The sequence below is a fragment of the Myxocyprinus asiaticus genome, chromosome 10, assembly GCF_019703515.2.
Source record: "Myxocyprinus asiaticus isolate MX2 ecotype Aquarium Trade chromosome 10, UBuf_Myxa_2, whole genome shotgun sequence".
Classification (NCBI taxonomy): Eukaryota; Metazoa; Chordata; class Actinopteri; order Cypriniformes; family Catostomidae; genus Myxocyprinus; species Myxocyprinus asiaticus.
Window position 1 is genome coordinate 21,088,009 of NC_059353.1, and position 22,201 is coordinate 21,110,209.

At 37.6% G+C, this 22,201-nt stretch overlaps 1 protein-coding gene across 1 annotated transcript in view; it reads left to right on the plus strand.

Annotated features, from left to right (window-relative positions):
* Positions 1 to 1,076: 1,076 nt before the first annotated feature.
* Positions 1,077 to 22,201, plus strand: part of LOC127447528 (DNA repair protein REV1-like) — a 67,768-nt gene continuing 46,643 nt past the window's right edge. Inside the window, exons 1-2 of the mRNA XM_051709469.1 lie at positions 1,077 to 1,334; positions 13,193 to 13,259. Coding sequence (XP_051565429.1) covers positions 13,203 to 13,259 — 57 coding nt within the window. The 5' untranslated portion in view covers positions 1,077 to 1,334; positions 13,193 to 13,202. The remainder of the gene's footprint in view (positions 1,335 to 13,192; positions 13,260 to 22,201) is intronic.

Consider the following 22,201-nt stretch of genomic DNA (forward strand, 5'->3'; position numbering starts at 1 on the left):
GGAGGATGTCTTCCATGTAATGCACAGCATTGAGATTCCATGCAATGACAACAAGCTCAGTCCGATGATGCTGTGACACACCGCCCCAGACCATGACGGACCCTCCACCTCCAAATCGATCCCGCTCCAGAGTACAGGTCTCGGTGTAACGCTCATTCCTTTAACGATAAACGCGAGTCCGACCATCACCCCTGGTGAGACAAAACCGCAACTCGTCAGTGAAGAGCACTTTTAGCCAGTCCTGTCTGGTCCAGTGAAGGTGGGTTTGTGTCCATTTGCTGAGTTTATGTATGTCTATGGCTGAGACAGCCTCTGTGCGTCAGACTGTCTACTCACCACAGGTTAACTGGGGACACCCAGCACTACCTGACAGAGTATATAAAACAACTGCAGTTTTCAGTGTAGCATTAACAAAAATTGGTTATTAGGGCTGGAAAAAGGCGAGCTCATGTCCTCTCTGAAAACGTATCATTACGACTCCTCATATCAGAACAACTGATTTATTTTCAGCAGTACATTAGAGTTTACAAATCCTACTAAGGTGAAAGTATCTTAATATTCATGAGACAGGTCTTTTGCCATTGGAGAATGACCAACAACATTCCACACCTAATTAATATACACAAAACAAGGCCTTCGCCATTGGGAAATCACAACGCAACATCTGATTAATATGCTTAATATTCATAAGTTAAACTCTGCGAGCTGCGTTAAGTGTAAGGGGCCGTTCACCCCGCACATGTTTTCGCGTAGTTTTTCTACGTAAACATGCGCAAGACGGACGTTTGCCGTTGCGCCGCGACCTGCTGTTTTTTTTTTTTTTTTTTTTTTTTTTTTTTAGCATCTCGCGCAGGAGCGCCGCGTTTTTGAGGCGCCGTGTTATAGAAAAAAATATATATAACTTAAGCAGTTAAAAACGTGTTTCGACACACCTGTCTTTGTGGCGCTGCGCCGATTTTTTTTAAGCGCGAGTTCGGTGTAAACGGCCCCTAACGTGATTTTCCGCTAGATGCCGCTGTGAGATACAGGCGGAGGTAACGCTGTCACTGTGACCCCGGCCGAGAGGAGGAGGATCTTCCGCGGAAAACAAGCAGAAAATCTGGTAGAGACGAGACAGTGAGCATGCGGTTAGCTGTGGAGGTATATGGATGAAGGGTAAAAGGAGTAAATCGTGCATTCACTGGAGCATGTTGATATGGAAAGGGCCCAGTATGCACGAAGTCTCTGTTAGTAATCTTTCAAAATTGACGCAAAAGGGGAGAACGCAACCCAAGAGCGGAAACAAAGGCGCTTTAGATTGAACAAAATACATCTGTAAAGAAGGGGGATAATTGGTGAGTAACAATGTCAGTTTTCAAATGTTTCATTAAAAAATAAAGATACCACAGATCTCGCGCAGGTTGACACTACTATTTTGTTCTGTATTGAACTAATCAATCTGACTGGTGCTGCTGCACTTCTGCAACACTGTTGCAAAGGTTGATTAGAATTCAGTTTATTATGCCCGAAATGTCACTTTTCCTCCGTGTCTTATCACTTCTTCTATCGGTTGCACTTTTACTAATTATCTGATCTGGATTTCCATTTCCCAGTGTTTTTGCACATTATTATCTCGCGTGCTGTCTTAAGACAGTCCAGAGCGTGAACACTCATTCACATGGGACATGGTCAGACATGTCCCAGCTTATACACTCCTAGCGGCCGATGTGTTAAACTTATTTTGTTAAATAAACATGTATGACTTTAAGGTTGAGTATTATAGTTCGTGTTAAAAGGTCTATTCCGTGTGGTCTTGACTGAGCTGTAGTGATCGATCGATATGGGTTTTTTAATGGCCGATGCTGATATCCAGAGAGCAGGGAGGCCAATACAATGCCGATATATCACACAATTAAATATAGTATGTAACATAAACATAAAATTGCTAAAAAAAAAAACAACAACTAATAAACCCTTATTTAGCACTATATTTACTCAATTTCACATAAAACTTTAACTTTGTAAAAAAAGAATCTTAAAAAATAATTTTATATTTTAAATGGTAGATAGCAGTTTATTTAGATTTCTGTTTAGTCATCAAATTTTAGTAATTTATTTGCACATGAAGAAATTGTTAATATATTAGGAAGAAGGAAATAACAGGACACACCATGGATGGCATGTCCACGTTAGCAATCTCAGTTTCTCCAAAAATACAGAATCAAACCAATTGCACATACAGTGCATCATGAACATGGCATTTACTTCTAGCACACGTGAAGCGCTTTTACCTTGAAGTTGCACTCACATGCTCATGCGGATCCAGCGCCAGCAGCAATCTCCTGACAATTTAAATGGCCTGGATCGCCTGCTTGGATTGTCATGGAGTGACCGTCATAATTTGTGAAATAGATAGGGCTGGGCGTTATGGCCAAAAATATTGTAACGATATTCTTTTTCATATCATTCAATATTGATATTTATCACGATATACATTCACATTTGAACATTGCGCTTTTTATTTTATTTTTTATTTTTTATTTCCAAGTTGGCAGAAGAAAAGAAGGGGAAAAAAAACCCTAAACAGTCAAAATAGTCTACAAAACTGCATTGGGGACCCAGAGATTGCCAAAGCAGTGGCGTCTGAGTGGTGTCTCTTCTACCAAAATATTGAAATATTTTATAGAGATTATCAATCGAGTGCAGTTGGACATGAATGTTAAAAGATCATCTGTTCATTTTGAAGCATAATGACAGCATATCATTTTTACATTCAAATTATTTTTATATTTCATTACATTCAGATAGCAAGCATGGGGGCATAGAAGCCCTTGTGACTGAGGAATGATACTGTATGGGGGTTCAGGTGTATCCCATGAGAGAAAATTTAGACAATTTTAAAGTCTGAATGGACCATTTTTATATTTTCATTAAAGTGAGAAAGACTTGGCTACAAACTAGTAATTTCATTGTCTTTCCTTGTCATCCATGCCAGAGATGATGGCATCTGATTAATTTCACAAAATTAGAACAGAGATCTGTTTATTATTAAAGGCTCTTTACATGCTGATTATATAAAGCAAAATTTAGAAGGAAAAAACGTAATGGTCTAAAGGCGCTCTGGAACCGCGTTAACTTATGAGGCGCCTCATGTCTACTCGCATGCCTGGGAAAAGAGGCAATGCATGCAGAGTGGGATAGGGCATAAATGAAGCATGTTCTGTGCTAAAGAAAAATATTCAAGAATACAGTGCAGAAAGATCAGATCTGGTGTACACAGCACTGTTGTTTTGTCATGCTGCACAGTAGAGACGATGAGAGGGTGCAACCATCGTGATGATGTCTTGCAGTCCAGACCCGGACCGAGCTGACTGGGTAGCCTAATCATTAGCAAATCAGCTAACGTTAACAACTTCATACAGTCTGAGAAAGCCGAACTGCTTGCACTTTTAGAGAGACACGCATGATTGTCTAGATGTAGAACATAGGCTGAATATCGAAAATTACTCAAAAGCTTGTTTTGATTCTGGCTGATAGAATAATCGCTTCAGGGGAAGATATTAGATGAGCGCTCGATGGGAAAAAAACGCTGGATTTTCATGAGGTTCGTGAATCACATCTGTTTAAACAAGATATCTGCATATTTGCAAATGGTATATAATAGTTGTACTGATATTTGACTTTTATCATTAGAAACGAAAGTTTAAAGTGACAGGGAACTGTTGAGGAGAGACCGTTAGAATATGTGCTTAAGAGGAAGATAAATGAGTGTTCCACAGGATGCTGGATCTCCTGAAGTTGTGTGAGGTTGGTTTATAACATCTGTTTAAATGAGATAAGTGTATATTTGCAGATGGTATATGATATTAATTTTATTGATATTTGCCTTTTATCATTAGACAAGACAGTTAAAAGTTACAGGGAACTGTTGAGGAGAAAGAAGGAGAATGAAACAGGCAAGCACTTTAACATTATGAGCTCAAACACATCTGCCGCAGCTTTGATATACGGACCGTTTAAATGACACTGTGTTGCACACCGGTCTATTATTGTAGTAGTACAATGGCACGTAACAGCAAAACGAACCGTGACTGGTCGTTTACATGTCTCAGTCACTTCACATGCAAGCAGTCGATTTTCGTTGCCCTCAAGAAACAAATCGGCCAAACAGGAAAATTGATCAGCCGATAATTAAAAAAGTCAGAATATCGGATGATTTATCGGCCTCTGCGACATATTGGTTGACCACTATTCTGCACTACTCATGCCAACATTTATTTTTTCAGCTTTTAATGAGACTGATTTTTTTTTCTACTGTCTCCGAATGGTTACACCACATGACAGTTTTTTTTCTTTAAAGGAATAGTTCAACCAAAAATGAAAATTCTCTCATGATTGACTCACCTTTAAGCCATTACAGATGTGTCTTTCCTTCTTCAGCAGAACCGAAATGAAGATTTTTATAAGCACATTTCAGCTCTGTATGTCCATACAATGGAAGTGAATGGGTGCCAGCTATTTGATGGCCCAAAAGTCATAATTAGGCAGCATAAAAGTAATCCACACGACTCCAGTCGATCAATTAATGTCTTCTGAAACAAATCGATAGGTTTGTGTAAAAAATAAATCAATAATTAAAACTTCAGTAACTTTTAAAAAACACTTCCTTCTAGCAGTTGGCACACAATGGTGCTGTCGCGTGACTTAAGCGTGATGGCGCATTCACATGAGAAGTCGGAAGTGTGCACTTTGTTTACAACAAAGGAACGAAAGTCACGTGAGAGTTGAGTTATTCGAAACGGCATCCCAGCGCTGGCCAGAAGTATTGATTTAAAGTTAAAAACGTTTTAATTATCTGTTTGTTTCTTACATAAACCTATTGATTTGCTTTAGAAGACATTAATTGATCGACTGGAGTTGTGTGGAGTACTTTTATGCTGCCTAAATATGACTTTTGGTCCGTCAAACAGCTGGCACCCATTCATTTTCATTGTATGTATATACAGAGCTGAAATGTGCTTATAAAAATCTTCATTTCGGTTTTGCTGAAGAAGGAAAGACATACACATCTGTGATGGCTTAAAGGTGAGTCAATCATGAGAGAATTTTCATTTTTGGGTGGACTATTCCTTTAAATCAAAATTACTGTGAACACAGTAATTGAAAACATGTTCATCAATTCATTGTTTTGTGTGAATTGCATTTGTAATGTATTTTTAAATAATTTAATAGATCTGGACTAGGTTTGCAGAATTTAAGAAGTTTTCGTAATCGACTATCGTTAACATTGATGAATGAAAATTGATTAATCATTAACAATAACAATAACAATAATAAACTGTAAGTGGTGAACAACTTGAAACTAAAAAAAACACAAGACGCATATTTTTCTTCAAGCAAAGCTTTATTTATACAAAGTTTGATTTTTGAGTGACCAACGCTCTAATGCAATCTTCAAACGTCAATATCGGAAAATAATTTCTTACTGTAGATGGAACAGTGTGACGAGGAGGTGGGCGCGGCTGGGCTGTGATGGTGCACTGCCGGCGCTGAATCAGCTGATCAGTGGGAGAGTGAGATAATGGGGAGCCAGAGTCACCAGTTCGAGAAAGAGAGAGAGACGCACGCGGCCGCGTTGTGTGTGTCTCTGTTTTATGTTGTTTTAAGTTCATTTATGTCATTGAAGTTTATGTTGACTGTTCAGCCGTTACAAACGTGAAAACATGAAACAGCCACCAAAGTATGTGCATGCAGCCAACTGTTTTAATATTTTTATAGAAAAACGTTAGAAATGCAAATATTTGTATTTTCCTCTAAATATATTTTCAGTTCTGTGTATCTTTAATTAGAGCCCGACCGATATGGGATTTTTGAGACCGATACTGATTTTAGAGGGGGAAATTCACCGATTACCGATATGGTGGCCGATATAGCTAATTTTTGAAATGGAATGAAAACAGACCTTTTCTATGTGGATTGTGCACCGATTTTGCGCTGATATGACTATGCAAAGGTACTTAAATATTTTTATCAAAGAATATTTGACATTATTATTATACATTGTCAACCAATTCTAGAAAAGAACACTGAGAAAATAAAGAATAAATAAAAAATACAATAAATAGCTAAATAAACATCAGTACTGTATGTTCAGTCAAATGCTGACCATTAAAATAAAGAATAAATAAAATAAACAGCTAAATAAACATCAGTAGTACTGTTTGGTATCAGTCAGTTGCTGACCATTAAAATTAAGGCTAAATAAACATCAGTATTACTGTTTAATATCAGTCAAATGCTGACTATTTTAATACTACCAGTCAATTAGGGGCAGGTTGTAAAACAAGAAGCATTTACACAGAGTCAAGAGATAAACAGTGGCAGCGGTGTTACACCATGTTCTGCTATACAAGTTCAGGGGGAACTTTTAAATAGTATATTTTGTAAATGCAATGACTGGAATTGTTCGGTTGAAGGGGGTACCAAACTGCGAAAACAGTTTGGTGAATACATGTTTACACATTGGCTTCCACTCAGCTGACAAGCAATGAAAGTAGCTACTTGTTTAGCTAGTTAGCTATAAGCTCGTTGTCACGGAGAGTAAAAGATGGATCTTGTTTATTTACTTTCCAGCATTGCATCTCACCAACTAGGTAACAACATAGCGTGAAATCAACACTCAACAGACACAATTCACCACCGCACCGTTGTCTGCTGAGCTGCAAAAAGATGCTCTGATGTTTACCTTTCAATCTGCTACATTACTGACTGCACTGACAAACTACAGCTGGCTAACACAGCAAACAGATGTGATAAACATGAGTGACATGGTTGTCAGGGACAGGGTTAACGTTATATTAGTTATATTGAAAAGGGAAAATTATGGAAATATTGTTTCTTAACTTTCCAGTATGTATTTCACAAACTAGTTAACAACTTACCGAGAAGACTCCGCTTAACTCCGCCCTGTCTGCAGAGCCACCGTCAGCTCATCTCTGTAAACAATGGAGTCGGAGCGTGCTCTGCTGGACAAACTATGTTATGACACCAATTCAAGCATTGTTTTCTGCATTATATGTTCTGAAAAAAGTTTTCATATCTGCGTATATTGGTAAACATATACGCTGATACCAATATATCAGTGAAAGGCTAATATCGGCCAATAATATCAGCCGACCGATAAATCGGTAAATTGATACCGATAAATCGGTCAGCCACTAGTGGTTACCTTCGCATGTGGTTTTCCTTTAGCATGGGTTGCTCTGTCATAAATCATTGGTATACACTGTAAACCCTTAAGTTGTCATTACTGGAAATATCAAGTTATTTTAAATGTCAGGTTTTGGGTTCATAACTCATATATTTAAGTTAATTTAACTTATCTTAAAAATCTGTAGACTTTTTTATTTTTATTTTTTTCCCCTTTTTCTCCCAATTTGGAATGCCCAATTCCCAATGTGCTTTTAAGTCCTCATGGTCGTGTAGTGATTTGCCTCAATCCGGGTGGCGGAGGACGAATCCCAGCTGCCTCCGCGTCTGAGACCATCAACCCACGCATCTTATCACGTGGCTTGTTGAGCGCGTCGCCATGGAGACATAGCGCATGTGGAGGCTTCACCCCATCCACCGCGGCATCCACGCTCAACTCACCATGCGCCCCACCGAGAACTAACCACATTATAGCGACCACGAGGAGGTTACCCCATGTGACTCTACCCTCCCTAGCAACTGGGCCCTCAGCACACCCTGAGATTCGAACTAGCGAACTCCAGGGGTGGTAGCCAGCGTCTTTTACCACTGAGATACCCAGCCCCCAAGGTTTAAGTTTTTAACTCAAACGTTTGAGTACAAAATTGAGGCTATGGGAAATACCCTTAATGCTTTGCACTTGAATTATTTAATTATGTATCCTTGGCCAAAGGGAAGTTATGTGGGCATTTAAAGCTACACTGTATAACTTTTTTTTTTTTTTTTTGTTAAAAAATAACAAAATGTTATTAATGAGAGAGTGCAACAAAAATCCATCTTCCAAACAATGTCTTTACCCAAATACACTTTGATAAAATTCTAATAATGATTTATATTTTAGAGCTGTCAGGACGGATTTCGCTGGAAATTGCATACGTACATCATTCGCCCATGCATGTTCATGCCATATCCATATACAGAGAAAATAAGCTCCGGCTACTGTAGCGCGTGTATGATGTGGAAGTAGCATGAAGCTGAAATTTTGTCGTGACAATGAACGAGAAAAATTTACCATGGATCATTCAAAACCAGTGGCAATTTCTCAGGGCCAGCAAAGCCTTCTCTGCTGGGGTAACATGCCTAATAAATAAATATTTTTTTCATCCTTTCATTCTCATTGACCTTTTTGCCTTTGTATTTTAAATCGCTTTCCACTCCTAATTAATCTACAAACGAATAGCAAAAAACAATCAGATCCAATCAGAATTTATTCCTGGATGCTTACAAGCAAAGTGTGACAACTATTTCACAAATCGCATGCCCGAAGCCATGCTCCTTAGCCAAAACAGCACGTGAGTCTGAGCTCCACCCCGTCAGGCCTTCAGAATTTCTGCAGAATCCCTCATCAGTGTAAGCGAATAGGCATCTAAAGGCAGATTGTCAGATTCATCAGCCAGTCAGATTGATTTATTTATTCTTGTGGGTGTGGTCATGCTTTAAGTGATGTACGTAATTTGAAAGCGAAGAGCGCGAGATCTTGCTGACGTGTCGGCTGTCATCACTGCTGTTATTGCTGTTGAGAAAGAGATCCTTATGGATTTTCACTTTAAGCAAATTGGTAAGTGCTTTTTGCATTGTTATAGCAACATCAAGAGTTTTCTAAGTATAAATTAGGCTGCTTGAGCATTCAGTGTCAGATCAAGTTTTGAATAGTAACCGTGTACCCTGACGAAACAAAATTTATTGCAAGCAAAATTAAAATCGCAAATATTATTAGAGCGCTTTTTCTTGGTATTAGACCACCTTGCTTCTGGCTTTCGTGCGTGGACTTTTTTTATTTTTTTATTTCAATTGGTATTATATATTAGTTAACTGCCACGTAATGTATGATGCATACAGCATCTTATTCATTGTGAAACTGTGTTTTCTTAATGGCATGAATCACACTGAAGTCCTAGACTTAAAATGCACGGGCCGCAGCTGTTCAAAACGGCAAACCTCTGGGGAATAAAACAAAGAAACCCTGAACAGAGCAGAGTCTACAAGCAAAAAGGGACAGCGACAGAGTCCGTAATAAAACCCAAACCAACATCGGCATGGCTTTTTAGAGGTGGCAACATCTCTGAGATCTGAAAGGATTTAAAGAGCACCTATTATGCTTTTTCAAATATTACCTTTCATATAGTGTGTTATATAGCTGTTTATGAATGTAAAAAAGTCTGCAAAGTTTCAAAAATCAAAGAGCACGACAAATGGAGTTATTGACTCCCAAGAGAAAGAACTGATTCTGAACATCAGAAACGATTCGATAGTAATTCCGGACTTACTTCCTGTACTAACCTACGTAATTGCTGCAATTTAAATTATGAGCAAATTAAAGTGTTTTTTTGACCTTGGATGCATGTAAATCTATTGACCTTTAAAACAAAATTAGGCACGTTTAAAAACCATAATAGGTGCTCTTTAAAAGCGACCCAGTAATGGCTTTTTTCTTACTCAACAGGTAAGGTATTTTATTGATATGGTTTATGTATAATGTAACGTGTAAGCATGTCTGTGTGTAGTGAAATACTATAATTATACTGTAATTGGTGCAGAACTTTTCACTTGCTAGCACACGTGTGTATTTTTCTTTATAACGGCAATAATTTAAATAAATAAATCATTTAATCCCAGGCTTGCCAAGGACATGCAAGTCTTGAAATGACGTTGACCACTGATTGGTAACAATGACAATCTATAAATTAGTTACTACCGTGGTCTATTTGGCAAGAATATCCTGCAGTTATAAAAATTTACAACGTTTGACCTTATCAGACTAAATGGTTTTGTCTAATGTTAACGAACGTTGCCTAACTTTTGTAACGTCATTTATTTCAAAACATCAATGTTTCCAATAAGTCAAAACAACAGCATAAGATATGGCACTTATTTGCTCAGATATTATGTTTTCAGATAGCCATCTTTTCCTTTCTTTTGTTATTTATTTGTCCATTCGTTCTGATAAAATGTCCAGTATCCATGTGTACACTGGTGCCTCGAACCACATTCATCCGCGCAGAGGAGTAGAGCCGAACCACAACTTGTGTCATTACCAAAACAATGTTCTTCTGCAAGGCACATGCAGTTTTATTTTTTAACTGCTAGAGGGCCAAAAGTTACATAGTGTAGCTTTAAATAGTTGTAATTAAGAATTTATAGAAGTTTTAGCTCTTTTTTGGTATTATTTATGTTGTTTTGTTGCTGATAGTTGTTTTGTGTGATGTCACCATTAGGGTGATCAGTGTCCCATTTGGTCAAGTTGGACCCTGTTGACTCTCTTTATGCATGTGCAGTGAAACTGCAGGTATAATGCATTTCTTGGTGAATTAAGTTTTCTTAATTACTAACCTAAAATCAGTTATGATCTTTATTTGAGCTGTGCTATTGTTTTACTTAAAATTGAATCAGTTCAATTAAACTGATTAACAACAGTAGAAACAACAATATTTAAATAGCAAATCTGACTTAAGTCTACTTCCATCTGGTTAACTTAGCCTAAATAGTTAAGTTCATTCTATATGAACACCAGGTTAATTGAACTTAATTACATAAGTTTTGGAGATGCCATTACTCGATTCAGTTCCCTCAATTGAATTGAGTAATGGCGTCTCCAAACATATGTAATTAAAGGAATGTTCCGGGTTCAATACAAGCTAAGCTAAATTGACAGCATTTGTGGCATAATGTTGATTACCTCAAAAATAAATTTTTGACTCGTTCCTCTTTTCTTTAAAAATAAAATAAAAATCTGGGTTACATTGAGGCACTTACAATGGAAGCGAATGAGGCCAATTTTTGGAGGGTTAAACACAGACATCTGAAGCCTATAATTTTATAAAAGCACTTGCATTAATTCTTCTGTTAAAACTCATTTATTATTTGAGCTGTAAAGTTGTTTAAATCGTCATTTTTACAGTTGTTTTAGGGTTTATTGAAATTACATCATCATGGTAATGAAGTTGTAAAATTTGCTATAACTTTACACAGAAAAGGTTTGTATGTGATTTTATCACACTAAAATCATGTGTATACTGTAAAAAAAATAAAAGGGTGAGTAAACTTAAGTAAAGCAACCAGCTGCAGAGCATGTTTAAGTTTACTCAACTTCATGCAAATTAGTTAGTACCAACTTAACAATTCAGGATGACGTAAGTTCCATGAACTCGATACAATACATTCAGCAACCTTAAAAATATTAATATTAAGTTCGGTAAACTTGTACTTTTAAGTACACCTGACCATCATTTTCAGTATTCTTGGTATAAAAATATATTATTAAGTAGATCTACATTTCTACATAAGATCATATATCAGCCTCACCAAAGTACCAAGTAGTTGGTCCAAATTAAAAAGTTTAATTCAACTTAATAACTGACCTTATTCTTAATATAGTATAAGAATTTGACCTCCTGACTGGGCATCAGTGATCAAACTGAGCATGCTCAAAATCCTGTAAGTTTTACCTACTCCACAGAACTTGACATTGTATATGCTCACTGTTTAAAAAAGTAATTTGCTCTGACTTGAATGGCATAAAAGTTGACTTTATTGATTGTTTTAAGTAATCTGACTTCTGAATGTAACTTATTGTACATTAGATATTTCAATAAACTTTTAAAATTTAGTTCATCTGACAAAACTGAAGTTGAATGTTTTACAATGCACTAGGGATGCACCGATCTTGATTTTTCATGGCCGATTCCGATTGCCGATTATTTTTATTTTTATTTTTTTTTATTTTTTTTTTAACAAGCAAATGGGCCGATTCTGATACCGATTGCCAATTTTTTTGTTTTTTTGTTTAAGCAACAGACAAGAAAGAATGAAAGAGTAATAATTACATTAATTGTGAATTGCTAAGTAGTGGACTAAAGCACTGAACTGGTAAGCAAAAGGTTGTTGGTTCGATCCCCACAGCCACCACCATTGTGTCCTTGAGCAAGGCACTTAACACCAGGTTGCTCCAGGGGGATTGTCCCTGTAATAAGGGCACTGTAAGTTGCTTTGGATAAAAGCATCTGCCAAATGCATAAATGTAAATCTCAATATCAAAAGGTCATTGTGACATACTGGCAACCAGTAAAAACCATGAGAGCATCACACACAGCAGAGATACTTCTAAAAATAAGAAAAATATATCCATTACAAGCTCTAAAACTGCTCCAGTGAGAAATCATTAATATCTATGATTTGTTTACTGTCTTTGGCGTCTTGTAACACAAATCACTAATTATTAAGCAAATGCGTGAAGACGTGGTGCCGTTATTGAAGGTTAAACAGTTACATCTGTTATGAGTGGTATTGTGACTAATATTAATCTGATTTAAATTGGGATCCTCGCAGAATAGCGCTGAGATGAGAGACTGATGAGATATTGAGAGCAGCTGGAGAGCCGCATGTTTGATTGACACCAAGAGAACTCATGTTAAAGAGAGTTAAGCTAAAAGTGCTCATGATCGCTCAAACAGTCTCTGTCGCTTCACACAGCGTCTGATTGTCACGATTCACGTCATGTATTTGCATGTTTACTTATTTAATTCGTTTTATACCCGTTAGCAGCCTCTTTATCCTCTTCGTCTCTGGCGCTCCCACAGATATCTTAACTGGTATAGTGCATGGGATCAGACTGAGATGATAAATTTAAACAAGTGCTTTATGTAGAGCTTACAGCAGCCTTAGTGTCCTGCTGTAGTGCTTTGTGTTTTTGTATTACAGAAAGTATCAGAGAAGTAGAGCAAGGAACCAAGAAACAGAATATTAAAACAGACATTTTGATGTTCCATTTCAGTGGGAAGGCAATGCGTGTTTGGTATAGACCGTTTAGAAACATTGTGTTTGCACTTTATGCATGCTTGTGTTAGAGTGCCAGGAAGAAATGTGAAGACAAACATGATCAAGGAGACTGTGACATTTATATGTGTCCTGTTTTCAGTTATTTGCACATATGCATTTGTGACCCATTTCAACAAATATTGTCTTTCAGGTCCTTCAGTATGAGTCGAGGTGGATGGAGAAAGAAAGCCAGTGATGATGATGGATGGGGAGGAATGGTAAGAAGCTGTTATTCTTTAGTGTTACACAGTTCTCAGGAATGTGTAATTCTTATTGGTCAATCACAGCATTCCATGGTCAAATATTTTTGAATAATGACCGCTTTATAATTGTATAATTAACTGTTGTCTAAAACAACCAATTTCCAACCGATTGGACACCTTGTCTTTGGACTTAATCACAATGGCATCTTAAATTCAACACATTTTTATTTGCAGCAGTGTTTTGGAGGTGAATTTACCAAATCTATTACAGTGAAGGCTGGGCTCTTAATATTCATGAGCTGAGCCATAACCATTGGAGTGTTACCAAACAACATCAGTAATCACCTAATTAATGTACAAATGCCTTTTCGCTCTCTTTATTTCAAATCAAATATAAATGTCATGTCCATTTAGTTATTTATTTGGTTAGTAGCTGTGTAATAAGCAGGATCATTTTGCATCAGCCAGTCTTTAATAATAATAATAATAATAAGTTAAATTTATATAGCACTTTTGCCAAGCTCAAAGCGCTTTACAAGCAACAACAGACATAACTGTATCAAAACAAAACTTAAACAATACAGTATACACAAACACAATGGTAACACTTTACAATAAGGTTCCATTTGTTAATGCATTAGGTTTTAATGAATAAAGAATTAACAATATGTTGTTTATAGCATTTATAAATCTTTGTTAATGTTGTTAAATGTTAGTTCAAAGTGCATTAATGTTAACAAATACAACTTTTGATTTTTAAAATGTATTGGTGTCAATTGAAATTAACATATACTACAGTTAATAAATGCTGTAAAAGTATTGTTCCATGTTAGTTCATGTTAAAGGGATATGTCACCCAAAAATGAAAACTTTCTCATCATTTACTCCCCCTCATTCCATCCCAGATGTGTATGACTTTCTTTATTCTGCTGAACACAAAGACTATTAGAAGAATATCTCAGCTCTGTAGGTCCATGCAATTCAAGTGAATGGTGATCAGGCCTTTGATGTTCCAAAAAACAGATAAAATCAGCATACTCAAAAATCAGAAATACTCCAACCAGCCCATCTGGCACCAACAATCATGCCACAATCGAAATCACTGAGATCACATTTTTCCCCATTCTGATGGTTGATGTGAATATTAACTGAAGCTCCTGACCCGTATCTGCATGATTTTATGCACTGTACTTCTGCCACACGATTGGCTGATTAGATAATCGCATGTTTGAGTGTTAGTGCCAGATTGGCTGGTTTGAGTATTTCTGTAACTGCTGATCTCCTGGGATTTTCACACACAACAGTCTTTAGAATTTACTCAGAATGGTGCCAAAAGCAAAAAACATCCAGTGAGTGGCAGTTCTGCGGATGAAATGTCTTGTTGATGATAGAGGGCAACAGAGAATGGCCAGACTGGTTTGACTGAACTGACAAAGTCTAAGGTAACTTGGATAACCACTCTGTACAAATGTGGTGAGAAGAATGGCATCTCCCCCCACCCCCACCCCCATCCAGTCCAGGCCCAGGGGCGGGTTTATGATTTCTGAGGCCCCAAGCTTTTAACTCTATAACTGCAATGGTTCTTGACAATAAAACAATTTATTGCTCCATAACATTCAACACGGCAGATCCTATTCCCATAGGATGCCAGACTCAATCAGCTCCCAGAAAAACGCGCTAACCCAAAAAAGGTGCTCTTCGCACATGCGCAGTAAACAAAACATAACTTAACAATCTCCCTTTTTTTCTTTTAAGAAGAAAACTGTTCAAGTTTAGAACATAAGCTAATCATTGTCAAATCCATTCAGCCCTTTAGATGGCAAACACCTGTGCTGAGAGCTTTCAGAAGGCCAAGTCCAGATGCCCCCTTTTTTGTCAAGCAGTTAGCTAGCTGCTCTTTGGTGGTTGACCACAAGATCTGCTGAATGGTTCCAGAGTGTATAAGCTCCTTCATACTGCTGATTTCTAGGCGCAGTCTCTTTTCGGTGACAGATTTTGTAGATTTGAGAGCATCGAGAAGGGAATGATTGTCTGTTACACACAATAGGCACATTGATGCATGAGCAGTCACCAGTGGTAATCTCAGAGTATAGTGTTGCGAGGAAAACTGCACTGTCAACTTCATCTGCAAGTGCCAAAGTCTCTCCTGCTAAGGTACTCCATACAACTCTCCTGATTCGTTTTGACTGCCAAAATATAGGTGAAAATTTTCCATTTTCTCCCATAAACATGATGAAATGTCCACCCTGTGTGCCACTGTCCGGAAGATTTCCCATTGAGGAATCACTGTACACCACCAATTTAACAGAACTGTTTTTTCCTAAGTACTGGAACCTCAAGATGACCTCTTCTGATTTCAGTTTTCTGATAAGTTTATTTGCACAATGCAGGGTCTGAACAGTAGCATGCTTTGTGTTAGATGCCAAGATGGATATGTCATATATTATGTCAGGTCTGCTTTGCCTGGCAACCCACAATATTTGTCCAATCTTTGATTTTAGCATGTCCATCTCAACGTCTGTCAATGAAGCTTCACGCTGTGTTACTCAGGTGGAGTCCACTGGGATAGGTTGCAGATTTTTTTATGTACGTTCCTTGTTGTACTTGTATTTCATCCTCCTTAGAATGTACTACTATTCCAACGTAGCTGAAACTGTCATGTTCTTCCCGTCCAACTTGAAAGGCAGCTTTCAACTGAGGAATGATGTTTATGGTGAATGCATCTGTACCACCCCAAATAAAGTCATCCACATGTGATGCAAGAATTCCCATCACCTTGCAGGAATCATCCAGCCAGTAAAATACTGCTGGATCTACCTTTGACACTGTAGCTCCCAATTGTTGCATGGTGTCTTTCACCCTATTATACCAGAATAAAGAAGCATCTGTTAGGCCATAAACACATTTTTTTCAACTTCCATATGGTTCCTTTTTTCTGCACTTCTTGTGGTGGGCGAATGTAAATATCTCTGTTTAACTCTTCACCTTGTAAAAAGGCTGCTTTAATGTCCATGGAGTTTAGCTGCCATTTATTTTGACATATGACTGCCTTGATCATTTTTAGAGACTCTGAGGCACATGTAGGTGAGTCTTTGGGAAGGTCTTGAGTGTTTATTTCAAAGCCTCTCGCAACTAGTCTAGCCTTATGTACAACTCCAGCAGCTGTTTCTTTAAGTGTGCACACCCACCTCGTGGAGATGCACTTCTGGCCTTCATCTTTCACTTCTTCATAGACGTTATTTCTCTTCCAGGTGCTGAGTTCTGTATTTTTTGCCGGCATAGAGAGATCATCATGTACTATCAATATATCATCTTCATTGGAGTCAGTGCTCAACTTAGCATGTTTGGATGGAATCACCTGAACATTGTCCATTTGTCCTAGATTGACTGATGTAGTTGTGCCAGCATTTTCCTCAGGCTCACTGTACTGCAAATTGTACCAGTTTTTGTGTTTACTGGTTGCCTTTCCTGCTTGGCTGAGGATTTTCCCAGTATGGATTTGTCCACTTTGATTATCTGTGTATTTAACTATTTGGCCTGTTTTCAGTCTTAGACCTTCACAGCTCATGGATGAGCGGGTTTTTGGCGTGTGGGATTGATCAAGATTATCCCCTTCAGGTAGCACTGATGTAGAATGTTAACTGTCATCTTCAGCATTAAGACGTTCATCATTAGCTGGTGTTATTTCCTCATTTTCACTTTCAGTGTCACTGAGATCTGCTGCTGGCGTTACTGTGGGATATTCATTTGTTTTCATTTGTTCCCTTTCTGTCTCCTCCAGTTTTGTTTGTGGGTCATCCACCTTTCTTAGTCTAGACTGATGCACTCGAACATAGGTTCCACCATGCCTGACAAATACAACCACATTATCTTGGCCTATGACTACACCTGGACCTTTCCACTCATTACAATCTACTCGCTTATAATACACTTTGTCCCCCGTTTATATCTGTCATGAACGGGCCGCAATTGCTTACGAAGGGCTCTTCTAATTCTCTCCGAGCATTCGGCTTCTGTGAATGCTTTTCTCATTGCATGTAGTGTGGTGATTTGTTTAGCTATCCAAGTACTCATACTTGTTTCCAGAGCTGGAGGCTTATTAGTGAGGACTGAGGGCAGATTTGGGTTCTGCCCAAACACTAACTGGTAGGGACTATAACCATGCACATTGTGCATAGAGTTCTTTGCCATCAGTGCCCAATCTAGAGCTGTCTTCCAGTCACAGTTGTTGTCCTTCTTCAGCTTCAGCAAAATTTCAGTTAGGGTCAGATTGAGCCTTTCTACAAGGCCATTACTCCATGGACTGTATGCTGCAGTTGTTTTAACTTCAATATTAAACTTTTCAGCCATGTCCCTCATTTCATCATTATTAAATTCACCTCCATTATCACTAAACAGTCTGCATGGAGGACCATGAACACTTATCCAACAGTGAATAAAGTGCTTCACTGTCTCTTTTGGGTTCTTTGTGGTGATGATACTCCCTGCACTGAAGCGTGTGAAGTGGTCAATAGCATGCAAATACCATACTCTCGGCTCAAGCTCATGTAAGTCCACAGCCACAGTCTCATTATAGGCTGATGCCATAGGCAAACCCACTACAGGCTTATGTTTTGGCTTGCTGTATCTGATACATGTTTCACAGTTTTTAACAATGTTCTTGAGAATTGTGTTGCTTTCATCATCGTGATTACCTGAGCAGGCCAGTAATTTTTGCAGTCTATCAGCTGAAGCATGTCCAAATTGTCTGTGTAGTTTCAATAGGACTGTCTCCTTTTCTTTTGTTGTCATGTTTTCTGTCACAGCAAGAATTTCATTTTCATTTTGTGTCTTGTTCACACTTGTCTCGTTTTCATCTAGATGACTGTCATCTCTCAAGTTCACACAATAATGTCCTGAAGATGTTAGTTCAAGTTTAACAGGTTGTTTAAACATCGTTGCTTTGTCATGTGCAATGTCCAGAACTGCACTTGCTCTTTTCAATGAAGTCTTGCTTAAAAGCATTGGTATTTCTGCAGGAACAACTTCTGTCTCTATTTTGCATCTGGTATGTCCTATCCTTGCTGGAATGGTAACTTTCCTTGTGGAATAAACAACTTTGCCATCACCAAATCTGAACGGTGTTGCACTTTGTTTGTCATCTATTTTCAGTAATTCACTCTGTGGTAGCCCACTTGTGTAATCCTCAAGCCATTTTTCTCCACACACAGTTCTTGTACAGGCTGTGTCAATCACAGCTGACCCTGAAGCCTCCACCATGAAAATTTCTGTGTTAGACAAAGATTCATTTGAAAACAAAGTGATGTTACATTCTTCAACGTCATCTTTTAGTTCTTCATCTTTTGTCATTCTTACATGTTCCTTTTTATTTGGACAGTCCTTTACCCAGTGATACGTGCTTTGGCAAATTGCACATTTCATTCTTCCATATTTATCAAGGGGGTTTGTGCCTTGAGCTATGGTTTGAGTGTTTGACTTATGTCCCCGTTTGCCTGAGTATCTCCTGTAATAGGCAGTGTCACTATCTGTGTTCTGCAGTGCACTGCCGCCCTCTCGTGGTGAAGTAACGTTATCTCCAAAAATTCTTTTCAATGCTGATTTCATATCAGTGAAAGAAACGCTAGAGCAAGCTGTAAGTGCTAACTGTTTATCTTTAACAGTGAGTCCAGCAGTATCGAGTAGCTTAAAGGCTAGTACGGCATCAGGGAGCTCCATTTTGAACTTACGTAGCCTGTTGTATCGGCGTTCAAACTCGATGATGTATTCCACCATAGAAACACCGTTCTCTCTAGTGATCCGGTCAAACTCCATGTACGCCTCGTACTGTCGATATTTTCTTCTTTTAAAAACACAGAGTCCAATTTCGCTATAAGTGTTTGCATTCCAGTGTCAGCATTCAAATCTTCAGCGGAAATTTCCAGAGCACTGTCCTTGCTCTGCCCATTAGTGACAAAGTAACCGCCAAGGCTTGTTTTTTCTTTTCCAGGTCAGTAACACGTCTCCAACTTTCAATCTCATTTTTCCAACTTTCGTAAGCCGTCTTCTCGTCAAACGGTGGGGGATTTTTGTAATTCCCAGCAGCAGCCATTCTCTGCTACCAATGTTAACTCTATAACTGCAATGGTTCTTGACAATAAAACTCTTTATTGCTCCATAACATTCAACACGGCAGATCCTCTTTCCATAGGATGCCAGACTCAATCAGCTCCCAGAAAAACACGCTAACCCAAAAAAGGTGCACTTCGCACATGCGCAGTAAACAAAACATAACTTAACAAAGCAACCGACTAAACCGGGGCCCCATTTAGATAAAAAAATAAAATAAATAAAAAAACAATTTATTTTAAGTTCATCCTATCAGCCAAGTACATTCAAAATGTTTAATGAAATCTAATCAAAGATAATTAATGCTTTTTTCCAGTTTTTCCACAGTACAGTGATAAAAAAGCAATAATTAGCTACATATATTTTTACAAAACATTCCTTTATTAATATTATAACCCAACAATTATTTATTGATGTCCAGTTTGTTCATTACAATATGATACATTATTACTATTATTACTTAGGATTTGTTGTATGCAATAGTAATATTCCTGTCTTATTTACCTTACTTTCACCTGGATCTTGTATTCTGACACTGCAGTGTATTTTTCACCAGGTTTCAAAAGACTGTATTTTTTGGAAGCATAGTAGACAACATTCGTAACAACAACAGTAAACATACAAGGCACGTCAGCCCCTCAGCACACAGTAGAAGGAAAAAGAAAACATTGCTGTTTATCAAGCACTGAAACTTTGCTTGGTGCAGATTAATCTGTAATAATGTTAAACATTGTATTATATATATATTTATTATTATTTTTTTTTTTTCACATTTTAGAATAATAGTAAAGTCATCAAAACTTTGGAATAACATAAATGGAACTACGGGAATTATGTTGTGACTAAACAAAATCCAAAATAAATCAAAACTATGTTATATTTTAGCATCTTCAAAGTAGTCACCTTTTGCCTAGAATTTGCAGACATGTACTCTTGACATTTTCTCAACCAACTTCTTGAGGTATCACAATGGGATGCTTTTAAAACAGTATTGAAGGAGTTTCCATCTATGTTGGGCACTTATTGGCTGCTTTTCTTTATTATTTGGTCCAAGTCATCAATTTCAATTTCAATTTCAATTTTTTTTATTACATTTTAGTTTTATCATGAAATAAATTAATATGGTGGCACAATTATATTTTTGTCTACAAAACTAATTTAAAACATTTAAGCATACGCCTTCAGATCAAAAGAAACATTTCAGTCAAGTGTTTCAAAAGTTTTGACCGGTAGTGTATATCAGTGGAGAATTCTCAGGGCCAGCAAAGCCTTCTCTGCTGGTCTAACATGCCAGATAAATAAATATTTTTCATCCTTTCATTCTCAATCACCTTCTTGCCTATGTATTTTGAATCGCTTTCCACTCTTAATTAATCTACAAACAAATAGAGAAAAACAAGAAGTTTATCCAGTCAGAATTTATTCCTTGATGCTTACAAGCCAAGTGTGACAACTGTTTCACAAAGTGCATGCCCGAATCAGTGCGTGAGTCTAAGCTCCACCCCGTTAGGCCTTCAGAATTTCTTCAGAATCCCTCAACGGTGCAAATGAATTGGCAACTAAAGTCAGATTGTCAGATTCATCAGCCGATCAGATTGATTTATTTGTTCTTGGTGGGTGTGATCTTTAGGATATATCCTGGTCGAGGCCTTCTAGCTGGCCTTGAGTGACGCATCACGTTTTAAGTGACGTAATTTGAAAGCGAGCACGAGATCTTGCTGACGAGTCGACTGTCATCGCATATCGCCATTGAGAAAGAGATCCTTATGGATTTAAAAACAAGAGATGTTCTGCATGACCGTGTGATTGCTTCATTTATTAATCAGGAAAGGAGGACTGATTTTCACTTCAAGCAAATTGGTAAGTGCTTTTTGCATTGTTATAGCAACATCAGGAGTTTTCTAAGTGTAAATTAGGCTGCTTGAGCATTCAGTGTTGGATCAAGTTTTGAAAAGTAGTGCTGCATTCCATTCAACTCGGAAAGTTGGATTTTACAACTTCCTACTAGGTAAAGTGCAATGGAATGCATCTTGAAGGCAGAATTACAACTTGTAGGCTTGTGCAGAAATTCTCAACTCCGATTTCGCTGAGATGCAGGAGCATGATATGTCGCACAAACATGTCGACACTCAGGGAGATATACAAAGTAAGTGATAAACATTCACTTTAGTAATATCGATAAATGAGTTTGTTTCCACATTACATGATATTAAAGCTTGTTTAACAAATGCCTGCAGAAACAGGTGTATAAAACATTATAATCTCTTTTGATAATCGTACACCTGAAGCACAAATGCTAGCGCTGCAGCATTGTTTATCAGTTGGGTTGCTAGGAGACATCTCTAATGTGAGTCAAACCCCTGCTAAGCTAACGGGAGCAGTTTTGTTTCCTTATACGTCATCTTCTGAATATCTGAATATATATATATATATATATATATATATATATATATATATATATATATATATATATATATATATATATATATATATATATATATATATAATGTTTAACATTTTTTATTTGAACACAGAAAAGCAAAACATAAATACACAAAATCAACATTTAACTCCTACTACCTCCCCGACCCTTCCCCAACCCCACCCTGACCCTCAACAAACACCCCTGTGGTCACACATGAGCACTTACAAAAAAAACAAAAAACGTATAAATATATATATATATATATATATATATATATATCACACACATCAGTAAATACCCCTCTCTCCACTGTTCCACCCCAAGAACCCTCGAAGAATGCCAAGTATCTGCCCCATTTCCCAACAAAAAAATCCAAATTCCCTATTCTTCTATATGACCCTTTTTCGAGAGCTGCCACCCTCCCCAT